The following is a 15422-nucleotide window of genomic DNA, read 5'->3' as shown; positions in this document are numbered from 1 at the left end:
GCTGTGGAATCCAGTGGGATGCAGTGGAATCCCTTGATATCCCGTGGGATGCAGTGGGATCCCGTGATATCCCGTGGGATGCAGTGGGATCCCGTGATATCCCGTGGGATGCAGCGAAATCCCGGTTCCCCGGAGCGCAGCCCGCCCGCTCCGCTCTCCCCGCGGCGCGCCGCCCGCCAACCACAAACACAACGCGCCCGCCCGCGCAGGCGCCGCGGGACCCGGATGTGGCGGATGCGCGGCGGGACCCGGATGTGGCGCATGCGCGGCGGGACCCGGATGTGGCGCATGCGCGGCGGGACCCGGATATGGCGGATGCGCCACGGGGCCCGGATGTGGCGCATGCGCGGCGGGACCCGGATGTGGCGCATGCGCGGCGGGACCCGGATGTGGCGCAGGCGCGGCGGGACCCGGATGTGGCGCATGCGCGGTGGCAGCGGCCCGGACGTGTCGGGACCAGCGGCGGCGGCGAAAGCGACCGGAGCGAGCGGGACACGGGCACGGGCACGGGCACAGCACCGGCACAGCACCGGCACCGCACCGGCACCGACACCTCGGCAGCGGCAGCGGCGCCGGGGCTGCCCCGAGCCGCCGCCGCCGCGCCCGGGCCGGAGGCCCCGGCCTGCCCGCGCCCCCTCGGCGGCCGCGCCCAGGTAAGGCCGGACCGGCCGGGCCCGCGCCCGGGACCCTTCCCCGAACCGCGGCACCGGCCCGGCTCCCCGCGGGACGGCCCCGGGGCCGGAGCCGGGACACCGCGCTGGGCCGGGGAAACACCGCCCGGCCCGGAACAAAGTTTGGGATGTGGGAAGGGAACGGGCGAGCAGACACAGCGAGCAGCGCAGAGTGGAGAGCGACCCAGGGATCCTGTGCCCAGAGTGACCCAGGGATCCTGTGCCCACACTGACCAGGGATCCTGTGCCCAGAGTGACCCAGGGATCCTGTGCCCAGAGTGACCCAGGGATCCTGTGCCCAGAGTGACCAGGGATCCTGTGCCCAGAGTGACCCAGGGATCCTGTGCCCACACTGACCAGGGATCCTGTGCCCAGAGTGACCCAGGGATCCTGTGCCCACACTGACCAGGGATCCTGTGCCCACACTGACCAGGGATCCTGTGCCCACACTGACCAGGGATCCTGTGCCCACACTGACCAGGGATCCTGTGCCCAGAGTGACCCAGGGATCCTGTGCCCAGAGTGACCAGGGATCCTGTGCCCAGAGTGACCAGGGATCCTGTGCCCAGAGTGACCCAGGGATCCTGTGCCCAGAGTGACCAGGGATCCTGTGCCCACACTGACCAGGGATCCTGTGCCCAGAGTGACCCAGGGATCCTGTGCCCAGAGTGACCCAGGGATCCTGTGCCCACACTGACCAGGGATCCTGTGCCCACACTGACCAGGGATCCTGTGCCCAGAGTGACCCAGGGATCCTGTGCCCAGAGTGACCAGGGATCCTGTGCCCACACTGACCAGGGATCCTGTGCCCAGAGTGACCCAGGGATCCTGTGCCCAGAGTGACCCAGGGATCCTGTGCCCACACTGACCAGGGATCCTGTGCCCAGAGTGACCCAGGGATCCTGTGCCCAGAGTGACCAGGGATCCTGTGCCCACACTGACCAGGGATCCTGTGCCCAGAGTGACCAGGGATCCTGTGCCCAGAGTGACCAGGGATCCTGTGCCCAGAGTGACCCAGGGATCCTGTGCCCACACTGACCAGGGATCCTGTGCCCAGAGTGACCCAGGGATCCTGTGCCCACACTGACCAGGGATCCTGTGCCCACACTGACCAGGGATCCTGTGCCCAGAGTGACCCAGGGATCCTGTGCCCAGAGTGACCAGGGATCCTGTGCCCAGAGTGACCCAGGGATCCTGTGCCCAGAGTGACCCAGGGATCCTGTGCCCACACTGACCAGGGATCCTGTGCCCACACTGACCAGGGATCCTGTGCCCAGAGTGACCCAGGGATCCTGTGCCCAGAGTGACCAGGGATCCTGTGCCCACACTGACCAGGGATCCTGTGCCCAGAGTGACCCAGGGATCCTGTGCCCAGAGTGACCCAGGGATCCTGTGCCCACACTGACCAGGGATCCTGTGCCCAGAGTGACCCAGGGATCCTGTGCCCAGAGTGACCAGGGATCCTGTGCCCACACTGACCAGGGATCCTGTGCCCAGAGTGACCAGGGATCCTGTGCCCAGAGTGACCAGGGATCCTGTGCCCAGAGTGACCCAGGGATCCTGTGCCCACACTGACCAGGGATCCTGTGCCCAGAGTGACCCAGGGATCCTGTGCCCACACTGACCAGGGATCCTGTGCCCACACTGACCAGGGATCCTGTGCCCAGAGTGACCCAGGGATCCTGTGCCCAGAGTGACCAGGGATCCTGTGCCCAGAGTGACCAGGGATCCTGTGCCCAGAGTGACCCAGGGATCCTGTGCCCAGAGTGACCAGGGATCCTGTGCCCACACTGACCAGGGATCCTGTGCCCACACTGACCAGGGATCCTGTGCCCAGAGTGACCAGGGATCCTGTGCCCAGAGTGACCCAGGGATCCTGTGCCCACACTGACCAGGGATCCTGTGCCCAGAGTGACCCAGGGATCCTGTGCCCAGAGTGACCAGGGATCCTGTGCCCACACTGACCAGGGATCCTGTGCCCACACTGACCCAGGGATCCTGTGCCCACACTGACCAGGGATCCTGTGCCCAGAGTGACCCAGGGATCCTGTGCCCAGAGTGACCAGGGATCCTGTGCCCAGAGTGACCCAGGGATCCTGTGCCCACACTGACCAGGGATCCTGTGCCCAGAGTGACCAGGGATCCTGTGCCCACACTGACCCAGGGATCCTGTGCCCACACTGACCAGGGATCCTGTGCCCAGAGTGACCAGGGATCCTGTGCCCACACTGACCAGGGATCCTGTGCCCACACTGACCCAGGGATCCTGTGCCCACACTGACCAGGGATCCTGTGCCCACACTGACCAGGGATCCTGTGCCCACACTGACCAGGGATCCTGTGCCCACACTGACCAGGGATCCTGTGCCCACACTGACCAGGGATCCTGTGCCCACACTGACCAGGGATCCTGTGCCCACACTGACCAGGGATCCTGTGCCCAGAGTGACCCAGGGATCCTGTGCCCAGAGTGACCAGGGATCCTGTGCCCACACTGACCAGGGATCCTGTGCCCACACTGACCAGGGATCCTGTGCCCACACTGACCAGGGATCCTGTGCCCACACTGACCAGGGATCCTGTGCCCAGAGTGACCAGGGATCCTGTGCCCACACTGACCAGGGATCCTGTGCCCAGAGTGACCAGGGATCCTGTGCCCAGAGTGACCCAGGGATCCTGTGCCCACACTGACCAGGGATCCTGTGCCCAGAGTGACCCAGGGATCCTGTGCCCAGAGTGACCAGGGATCCTGTGCCCACACTGACCAGGGATCCTGTGCCCAGAGTGACCCAGGGATCCTGTGCCCACACTGACCCAGGGATCCTGTGCCCAGAGTGACCCAGGGATCCTGTGCCCAGAGTGACCAGGGATCCTGTGCCCAGAGTGACCCAGGGATCCTGTGCCCAGAGTGACCAGGGATCCTGTGCCCACACTGACCAGGGATCCTGTGCCCACACTGACCAGGGATCCTGTGCCCACACTGACCAGGGATCCTGTGCCCACACTGACCCAGGGATCCTGTGCCCAGAGTGACCAGGGATCCTGTGCCCAGAGTGACCCAGGGATCCTGTGCCCACACTGACCAGGGATCCTGTGCCCACACTGACCAGGGATCCTGTGCCCAGAGTGACCCAGGGATCCTGTGCCCACACTGACCAGGGATCCTGTGCCCACACTGACCAGGGATCCTGTGCCCAGAGTGACCCAGGGATCCTGTGCCCACACTGACCAGGGATCCTGTGCCCACACTGACCAGGGATCCTGTGCCCAGAGTGACCCAGGGATCCTGTGCCCAGAGTGACCAGGGATCCTGTGCCCACACTGACCAGGGATCCTGTGCCCAGAGTGACCCAGGGATCCTGTGCCCAGAGTGACCCAGGGATCCTGTGCCCACACTGACCCAGGGATCCTGTGCCCAGAGTGACCCAGGGATCCTGTGCCCACACTGACCAGGGATCCTGTGCCCAGAGTGACCAGGGATCCTGTGCCCAGAGTGACCCAGGGATCCTGTGCCCAGAGTGACCAGGGATCCTGTGCCCAGAGTGACCCAGGGATCCTGTGCCCAGAGTGACCCAGGGATCCTGTGCCCAGAGTGACCCAGGGATCCTGTGCCCAGAGTGACCAGGGATCCTGTGCCCAGAGTGACCCAGGGATCCTGTGCCCAGAGTGACCAGGGATCCTGTGCCCAGAGTGACCCAGGGATCCTGTGCCCAAACTGACCAGGGATCCTGTGCCCACACTGACCAGGGATCCTGTGCCCAGAGTGACCCAGGGATCCTGTGCCCAGAGTGACCCAGGGATCCTGTGCCCAGAGTGACCAGGGATCCTGTGCCCACACTGACCAGGGATCCTGTGCCCACACTGACCAGGGATCCTGTGCCCAGAGTGACCAGGGATCCTGTGCCCAGAGTGACCAGGGATCCTGTGCCCACACTGACCAGGGATCCTGTGCCCAGAGTGACCCAGGGATCCTGTGCCCACACTGACCAGGGATACTGTGCCCAGAGTGACCCAGGGATCCTGTGCCCACACTGACCAGGGATCCTGTGCCCACACTGACCAGGGATCCTGTGCCCAGAGTGACCCAGGGATCCTGTGCCCAGAGTGACCAGGGATCCTGTGCCCACACTGACCAGGGATCCTGTGCCCACACTGATCCAGGGATCCTGTGCCCACACTGACCAGGGATCCTGTGCCCACACTGACCAGGGATCCTGTGCCCACACTGACCCAGGGATCCTGTGCCCAGAGTGACCAGGGATCCTGTGCCCAGAGTGACCCAGGGATCCTGTGCCCACACTGACCAGGGATCCTGTGCCCACACTGACCAGGGATCCTGTGCCCAGAGTGACCAGGGATCCTGTGCCCACACTGACCAGGGATCCTGTGCCCAGAGTGACCAGGGATCCTGTGCCCAGAGTGACCCAGGGATCCTGTGCCCACACTGACCAGGGATCCTGTGCCCACACTGACCAGGGATCCTGTGCCCAAACTGACCAGGGATCCTGTGCCCACACTGACCAGGGATCCTGTGCCCAAACTGACCAGGGATCCTGTGCCCACACTGACCAGGGATCCTGTGCCCACACTGACCAGGGATCCTGTGCCCAGAGTGACCAGGGATCCTGTGCCCACACTGACCAGGGATCCTGTGCCCAGAGTGACCCAGGGATCCTGTGCCCACACTGACCAGGGATCCTGTGCCCACACTGACCAGGGATCCTGTGCCCAGAGTGACCCAGGGATCCTGTGCCCAGAGTGACCAGGGATCCTGTGCCCAGAGTGACCCAGGGATCCTGTGCCCAGAGTGACCCAGAGATCCTGCAGGTGGCTTTGGTTGCCACTCTGCGTTGAAAATTGATTTCAATTCGATTTATTGAAACTTTATTCTTTTATATTTCATTCAACTCGATCTCTTCCCATCCCTTTCAAATTTTTTTTTGGGGAAGAAAGTCACGCCGCCACCCAACCGCGCCATATCGCAGCAGAAAAGCTGAAATTTGAGGAAAGTCAACAAGCTGTGACCACAACACCCAAAATTTGAAGAAAAGCAAAAAACCCGCCACCCAAACGGCCAAAATTGGAAGGAAACCCAAAAAACGGCCACCGAAACGGCCAAAATCTGAAGATAGGCAAAAAACGGCGGTTGAAACGGCTAAAAGTTGAGGAAAGGCAAAAAGCCGTGACCAAAATGGCCGAAATTTGAAGAAACCCCAAAAAAACGACGAGTGAAACGTCCAAAATTGTTGCGGAAAAGCCGAGATTTGAAGAAACTCCAAAAAGCTGCGCCCGAAACGGCCAAAAACCAGAAGAAACCCCAAAAAACGCCGCCCGAAACGTCAAAAAATCGAAGAAACCCCAAAAAACGGTGCCCGAAACGGCAGGAATTTGAAGAAACTCAAAAAACGTCGAGCGAAACATCCAAAATTGGCGCAAAAAAGGTAAAATTGGAAGAAAGGCAAAAAAAGCATCGCTGAAATGGCCGAAATTTGAAGGAAACCCAAAAAACGTCGACCGAAACATCCAAAATCGGCGCAGGAAAAGCCAAAATTTGAACAGAACCCCAAAAAACGTCGACTTAAACCTCCGAAACCGCCGCGTCGAAGCCGAAAGTTGAAGGGACTCAAAAAAGCCGCGCCCGAAATTCCCAGAATTGCAAGAAGATCAAAGAACCTCGACCGAAACAGCCAAAATTTGAAGGAAACCCCAAAAAACGTTGAGCGGAACATTCAAAATCGGAAGAAACTCCAAAAAGCCGCGACCAAAACATCCAAAACTTGAAGGGAACCCAGAAAACGTTGCCCGAAACGTCCAAAAGTCAACGAAAACCCAACAAACGTCAAGTGAAACCTCCAAAACTTGACGAAAGCCCAAAAACGTCACCCAAAACCTCCAAAATTGGAAGAAACTCTAAAAAGCCGCTCCCAAAACGTCCAAAACTTGAAGAAACTCAAAAAGCTTTGTCTGAAACCTCCAAAACTCAACGAAACTCCAAAAAACGTCGCCCGAAACCTCCAAAATCGGAAGAAAGTCAAAAAGCTTTGACTGAAACCTCCAAAACGCGACGAAACCCCAAAAACCGACGCCTGAAACCTCCAAAATCTGAAGAAACTCAAAAAAGCGACTCCCGAAACGTCCAAAACTTGAAGGAACTCAACAAACGTCGACCGAAACCTCCAAATTTCAACGAAACCTCCAAAACCCGTTGACCAAAACCTCAGAAATCGGAAGAAACCCAGAAACGCCGCAACCGAAACGTCCAAAACTCGACAAAACTCCAAAAAACGTTGCCCAAGACCTCCAAATCTTGACGAAACCCAACGAAAGTCGCCCAAAACCTCCAAATCTTGACAAAACCCAACGAAAGTCGCCCAAAACCTCCAAATCTTGACAAAACCCCGAAAACCGACACCCAAACCCTCCAAATCTTGACAAAACCCAACAAAAGTTGCCCAAAACCTCCAAATCTTGAAAAAACCCAACAAAAGTTGCCCAAAACCTCCAAAACTTGACAAAACCCAAAAAAGCCGTGCCCAAAACGCCCCAAAACTTGAAGAAACTCAACGAACATCAACCGAAACCCCCAAATCTCAACGAAACCCCAAAAACCGACGCCCAAACCCTCCAAATCTTGACAAAACCCAACGAAAGCCACCCAAAACCTCCAAATCTCAACGAAACCCCAAAAACCGACGCCCAAAACCTCCAAATCTTGACAAAACCCAACAAAAGTCACCCAAACCCTCCAAAACTCGACAAAACCCCAAAAAAGCCGCGCCCGAAACGTCCAAATCTTGACAAAACCCAACGAAAGTTGCCCAAAACCTCCAAATCTCAACGAAACCCCAAAAACCGACGCCCAAAACCTCCAAATCTTGACAAAACCCAACAAAAGTCGCCCAAGACCTCCAAAACTTGACAAAACCCAACAAAAGTTGCCCAAAACCTCCAAAACTTGACAAAACCCAAAAAAGCCGCGCCCGAAACGCCCCAAAACTTGAAGCAACTCAACGAACGTCGAGTGAAACCCCCAAATCTCAACGAAACCCCAAAAACCGACGCCCAAAACCTCCAAATCTTGACAAAACCCAACAAAAGTTGCCCAAAACCTCCAAATCTTGACAAAACCCAACGAAAGTCGCCCAAAACCTCCAAATCTTGACGAAACCCAACAAAAGTTGCCCAAACCCTCCAAATCTTGACGAAACCCAACAAAAGTTGCCCAAAACCTCCAAATCTCAACAAAACCCAACAAAAGTTGCCCAAAACCTCCAAATCTTGACAAAACCCAACAAAAGTTGCCCAAAACCTCCAAATCTTGACGAAACCCAACAAAAGTTGCCCAAACCCTCCAAATCTTGACAAAACCCAACAAAAGTTGCCCAAACCCTCCAAATCTTGACAAAACCCAACAAAAGCCACCCAAAACCTCCAAATCTCAACAAAACCCCAAAAACCGACGCCCAAAACCTCCAAATCTTGACGAAACCCAACAAAAGTTGCCCAAAACCTCCAAATCTTGACAAAACCCAACGAAAGTCGCCCAAAACCTCCAAAACTCCACGAAACCCCAAAAAAGCTGCGCCCGAAACGCCCCAAAACTTGACGAAACCCAACGAAAGTTGCCCAAAACCTCCAAATCTTGACAAAACCCAACGAAAGTCGCCCAAAACCTCCAAATCTTGACAAAACCCAACGAAAGTCGCCCAAAACCTCCAAATCTTGACAAAACCCAACGAAAGTCGCCCAAAACCTCCAAAACTTGACAAAACCCAACAAAAGTTGCCCAAAACCTCCAAATCTTGACAAAACCCAACAAAAGTCGCCCAAAACCTCCAAATCTTGACAAAACCCAACAAAAGTTGCCCAAAACCTCCAAAACTCCACGAAACCCCAAAAACCGACGCCCAAAACCTCCAAATCTTGACAAAACCCAACGAAAGTCACCCAAACCCTCCAAATCTTGACAAAACCCAACAAAAGCCACCCAAAACCTCCAAATCTTGACAAAACCCAACAAAAGCCACCCAAACCCTCCAAAACTCCACAAAACCCCAAAAAAGCCGCGCCCGAAACGCCCCAAAACTTGACGAAACCCAACGAACGTCGAGCGAAACCCTCCGAAAATCACAACAAACCCAAAGAACTCCCCGAGCCTTGAAGGAACCCCACCGACCGCCGCCGCCGCACACGCGTGTCCCATGGAGAGCATGCCGGCGGCGGGCACGCCGACGAGCGGCGACGCGTGCCTGAGCATCGTGCACAGCCTGATGTGCCACCGGCAGGGCGGCGAGAGCGAGACGTTCGCCAAGCGCGCCATCGAGAGCTTGGTCAAGAAGTTGAAGGAGAAGAAGGACGAGCTGGACTCGCTCATCGCCGCCATCACCACCAACGGCGCCCACCCCAGCAAGTGCGTCACCATCCAGCGGACGCTGGACGGGCGGCTGCAGGTGGGCACGCGTGGCGCTGGCGTGTTGGTGGCGTGTTGAGGGCGTGTTGTTGGGGGTTGGGGTGTTACGTGTTAGGTGGCGCGTGTTGCACGCTGCATGGGGTGTAGGATGTGTTGCACGCGGCGTGGTGCAAGTCGCGTGGGACGTTGCGTGTTGCGCGTTGCGGGTGAAGTGTTGCGTGTTACAGGTTACGTGCTGTGTGTTATGTTACGTATTACATGTTACATGCTACATGTTACTCATTAGACATTGCGTGTTACGTGCTACATGTTGCACATTACACGTTGCATGCTACATCTTACATATTACATGTTACATATTACTTATTAGACATTACATGTTACACGTTACACATCACATATTGCGTGTGACATGCTACATATTACGTGTTACATGTTACATATTACATGCTACATATTACATATTACGTATTAGGCATTACATGTTACACATTACATGTTACACATCACATATTGCATGTGACATGCTACATATTACGTGTTACATGTTACATATTACATGTGACATGTTACATATTACGTATTAGACATTACATGTTACACAGTACATGCTACACATCACATATTGCATGTGACATGCTACATATTACGTGTTACATGTTACGTATTACATGTTACATGTTACATATTACGTATTAGGCATTACACGTTACACGTTACATGCTACATGTTACACATCACATATTACATGTGACATGCTACATATTATGTGTTACATGTTACATGTTACATGTTACATGTTACATATTACATATTACATATTACGTATTAGGCATTACATGTTACACACCACATATTGCATGTGACATGCTACATATTACGTGTAACATGTTACATATTACATGTTACATGTTACATGTTACATGTTACATATTAGGCATTACATGTTACACAGTACATGTTACACATCACATATTGCATGTGACATGCTGCATATTACGTGTTACATGTTACATATTACATGTTACATGTTACATATTACGTATTAGGCATTACACGTTACACGTTACATGCTACATGTTACACATCACATATTGCATGTGACATGCTACATATTACGTGTTACATGTTACATATTACATGTTACATGTTACATATTACTTATTAGACATTACATGTTACACATTACATGTTACATGTTACACATCACATATTGCATGTGACATGCTACATATTATGTGTTACATGTTACATATTACATGCTACATATTACATATTACGTATTAGGCATTACATGTCACACATTACATGTTACATGCTACATCTTACACATCACATATTACATGTGACATGCTACATATTACGTGTTACACGTTACATATTACATGTTACACATTACAGATTACTCGGTACATGTTACATATTACATGGTACGTGTTACATAATACATATTACATGTGGCATGTTACGTATTACATGTTACACGCCACATACTACATGTTACACGTTACATATTACATGTTAAATGTTACATGTTGCATGTTGCATATTAGCTGTTACATGTTGTATATTACATATTACTTATTATGTGTTACATGTCACATGCTACATATTACACAGTACATTACATGTTACATATGACATATTAAATATTACATGTTACATATTACATGTTACATGCTACATATTACCTGTTACATGTTGCATATTACACGTTACATACGACATATAACATGTTACGTGTTTCATGTTGCGTATTACATGTGACATGCTACATATTACATATTGCATTACATGTTACACATTACTTATTACATATTACATGCAACGTGTCACATATGACATATGACATATTACATGTGACATGTTACATGTTACATATTCGACGTTACATGTGACATGGTACATATTACATGTTATGTATTAAATGTTACATGTTACACGTTACATGTCACATACTAAATATTACATTTACATATGACATTTTACATGTTCTACATTCCATGTTACATGGTACATATTACATGTTACATGTGACGCATTAAGTTACATGTTACACGTAACTTCTTGCATATTGCACATTACATGTTCCATATTACACACTACATGCTACACGTTACATATGACATATTGCATGTTACGCGTTACATATGACATATTACCTGTTACATAATACACATGACATGTTACATGTTACACATTACATGTTACGTGTTGCATATTACATATTCCCTGGTGCATGGTACATGTCACAAGTTACATGTTACATAGTACATATTACACATTACATCTTATATATTACATGTTATATGTTACATGTTACATGTTACATGTTACCCCCTTTCACACACGTGTTTTCCCATGTAACACGTTTTCGTACGTAACACATGTTTCCGCATGCAACACGCGTGTTTTCCCATGCTCGCGGGTGTTGGGCCGCAAGGGCTTCCCGCACGTGATCTAGGCGTGTTTTCCCGTGTAACACACATGTTTTCCCCTCTCACACGCGTGTTTCCCACATGACAACAACTCCATGTGTTTTCCTCTCTCACACGCATGTTCTCCCATGTAACACGCGTGTTTTGGCATGTCCCCGCAGGTGGCGGGCCGCAAGGCCTTTCCCTACGTGATCTACGCGCATTTTCCCATATAACACACATGTTCTCCCATATAACACACATGTTCTCCCATATAACACACATGTTTTCTCATATAACACACATGTTTTCCCATGTAACACGCATGTTTTCCCATGTCCCGGCAGGTAGCAGGCCGCAAGGGCTTCCCCCACATGATCTATGCGCATTTTCCCATATAACACACATGTTCTCCCATGTAACACGCATGTTTTCCCATATAACACGCATGTTTTCCCATGTCCCGCAGGTGGCAGGCCGCAAGGGCTTTCCCCACGTGATCTACACATGTATTCCCATGTAACACACATGTTTTCCCATATAACACGCGTGTTTTCCCATATAACACACATGTTTTCCCATATAACACACATATTTTCCCATATAACACGCACGTTTTCCCATGCAACACACATGTTCTCCCATGTAACACGCGTGTTTTGGCATGTCCCCGGCAGGTAGCAGGCCGCAAGGGCTTCCCCCACGTGATCTACGCGTGTTCTCCCATGTAACACACATGTTTTCCCATATAACACACACGTTTTCCCATGTAACAGACATGTTTTCCCATATAACACACATGTTTTCCCATATAACACACGTTTTCCCGTGTAACACACATGTTTTCCCATGTAACACACATGTTTTCCCATATAACACACATGTTTTCCCGTATAACACACATGTTTTCCCATATAACACACATGTTTTCCCGTGTAACACACATGTTTTCTCATGTAACACACATGTTTTGGCATGTTCCCCCGCAGGTAGCAGGCCGCAAGGCCTTTCCCCACATGATCTATGCGCGTTTTCCCATGTAACAGACATGTTTTCCCCTGTAACAGATATGTTTTCCCATGTAACACGCGTGTTTTCTCATGTAACACGCGTGTTTTGGCATGTCCCCGGCAGGTCGCGGGCCGCAAGGGCTTCCCGCACGTGATCTACGCGCATTTTCCCATATAACACACATGTTTTCCCATATAACACACATGTTTTCCCATATAACACACATGTTTTCCCATGTAACACACATGTTTTCCCATGCAACACACATGTTCTCCCATGTAACACACATGTTTTCCCATGTCCCGCAGGTAGCAGGCCGCAAGGCCTTTCCCCACATGATCTAGGCGTGTTGTCCCGTGTAACACACATGTTTTCCTCTCTGACACGCGTGTTTCCCACATGACAACAACTCCACCTGTTTTCCTCTCTCACACGTGCATTTTCCCATGTAACACACATGTTTTCCCATGTAACACGCGCATTTTCCCGTGTAACACGCATGTTCTCCCATGTAACATGCGTGTTTTGGCATGTCCCGCAGGTAGCGGGCCGCAAGGGCTTTCCCCACGTGATCTACACATGTATTCCCATATAACACACATGTTTTCCCATGTAAGACACATGTTTTCCCATGTCCCACAGGTGGCGGGCCGCAAGGGCTTCTCCCACATGATCTACGCGTGTTCTCCCATGTAACACACATGTTTTCCCGTGTCTGCAGGTGGCGGGCCACAGGGGCTTCCCCCACATGATCTACGTGCGTTTTCCCCTGTAACACACATGTTTTTCCGTGTAACGAACGTGTTTTCCCATGTAACACGCGTGTTTTCCCGTGTAACACGCATGTTTTGGCATGTCCCCGCAGGTGGTGGGCCGCAAGGCCTTGCCCTACGTGATCTACGCGCATTTTCCCATATAACACACATGTTTTCCCATATAACACACATGTTTTCCCATGTAACACACATGTTTTCCCATGTAACACACATGTTTTCCCATATAACACACATGTTTTCCCATGTAACACACATGTTTTCCCATATAACACACATGTTTTCCCATGTAACACACATGTTCTCCCATGTAACACACGTTTTCCCGTGTAACACGCGTGTTTTCTCGTGTAACACGCGTGTTTTCCCATGTCCCGCAGGTAGCAGGCCGCAAGGGCTTCCCCCACGTGATCTACGCGTGTTTTCCCATGTAACACACATGTTTTCCCATATAACACACGTTTTCCCATGTAACACACATGTTTTCCCATATAACACATGTTTTCCCATGTAACACACATTTTCCCATATAACACACATGTTCTCCCATGTAACACACATGTTTTCCCATGTCCCCGGCAGGTAGCAGGCCGCAAGGGCTTTCCCTACGTGATCTACGCGCGTTTTCCCCTGTAACACACATGTTTTCCCATATAACACATGTTTTCCCGTGTAACACGCGTGTTCTCCCGTGTAACACACATGTTCTCCCATGTAACACGCGTGTTTTGGCGTGTCCCGGCAGGTCGCGGGCCGCAAGGGCTTCCCCCACGTGATCTACGCGCGGCTCTGGCGCTGGCCGGACCTGCACAAGAACGAGCTGAAGCACGTCAAGTACTGCCAGTTCGCCTTCGACCTCAAGTGCGACAGCGTCTGCGTCAACCCCTACCACTACGAGCGCGTCGTCTCGCCCGGCATCGGTCAGCGCGCACGCGTGAACACGCGTGTGCCACGCGTGTGCGCGGAAAAACCAAAAAAAAACCGCGTCGAAACGGCCGTTTCTTTCCGTTCAAAGCGTGTTTTGGCGCGTGTCGTGGGAGCGGGGGGGCGAACACGCACCTCACGCACGCAGAACATGGTAACAACATGCTAAGAGCACGCCGAGCCACCTCCTGTGTAACACGCGTGTTACAAGGTCGCTTTGCGGCCATTTCGTGGGCGTTTCAAAGGGGATTTGGCTCCGAGCGCGTCTTAGCGTGTTCACACACGTGGCGCAAGTGTGAGCGCCCGGCATCGCTGATCGCACACACGTGAACATGCTAAGAACATGCCAAGCCCTTTCGCGTGTAAAAAGCGCCTTAAAAGGTCGGTTTTTGGCTGTTTTATGGCGTTTATTTTTTTTGAAGCGTGTTTTGGCGTGTTTCCATGCATGTCTCGCCCACCATTGGTGATTGCACACACGTGAACATGCTAAGAACATGCCAAGCCGTTTCACGTGTAAAAACCGCCTTAAAAGGTCGATTTTTGGCTGTTTTATGGCGTTTTTTTTTTTTTGAAGCGTGTTTTGGCGTGTTTCCATGCATGTCTCGCCCACCATCGGTGATTGCACACACGTGAACACGCTAACAACATCCTAAGCCGTTTCGCATGTAAAAAGCGTGTTAAAACTTGGATTTTGGGCCGTTTTATGGCCGTTTCTTTGCCCAAAGCATGTTTTCACATGTTTACACACATGTCATAACCGTGACCGCCCGGCATCGGTGATCGCACACACGCAAACATGCTAAGAACATGCTAAGCCGTTTCACATGTAAAAAGCGCGTTAAAAGGTCGATTTTTGGCCGGTTTATGGCGATGTTTTGAGTTAAAGCATGTTTTGGCATGTTCACATACATGTCATGGGTGTGGGTGGCTGAACACGGAGCTCACACGCACGTAAGATGCTAAGAACACGCTAAGAACACGCTAAGGCATTTCGCGTGCCACAAGCGTGTTCAAACGTGACTTTTTGGCATTTTTTTGCTCCAAGCGTGTTTTCACATGTTCACACACATGTCACACGCATGGCATTAGCATGTTCCGGGCGCCTCCCACCTCACACGTGTCCTTGGCGTGTTCTTTGTATGTTCCAGATCTCTCGGGGCTGACGCTGCAGAGCTCAGGTGAGTCGGGACACGTGTGTTACATACGTGTAATATGT

General features: G+C 52.0%; 1 protein-coding gene across 1 annotated transcript in view; it reads left to right on the top strand.

Moving 5' to 3' along the window:
* Positions 1-399: 399 nt before the first annotated feature.
* Positions 400-15422, top strand: part of SMAD4 (SMAD family member 4) — a 41823-nt gene continuing 26800 nt past the window's right edge. The window contains exons 1-4 of the mRNA XM_077790514.1: positions 400-653; positions 5621-9121; positions 14028-14202; positions 15355-15384. Of these exons, the coding sequence (XP_077646640.1) occupies positions 8873-9121; positions 14028-14202; positions 15355-15384 (454 nt within the window). The 5' untranslated portion in view covers positions 400-653; positions 5621-8872. The remainder of the gene's footprint in view (positions 654-5620; positions 9122-14027; positions 14203-15354; positions 15385-15422) is intronic.

This window comes from Lonchura striata, chromosome Z, assembly GCF_046129695.1.
Source record: "Lonchura striata isolate bLonStr1 chromosome Z, bLonStr1.mat, whole genome shotgun sequence".
Classification (NCBI taxonomy): Eukaryota; Metazoa; Chordata; class Aves; order Passeriformes; family Estrildidae; genus Lonchura; species Lonchura striata.
Note: the sequence above shows the minus strand (reverse complement) of the source record. Positions and strands in the feature narration are given on the sequence as shown.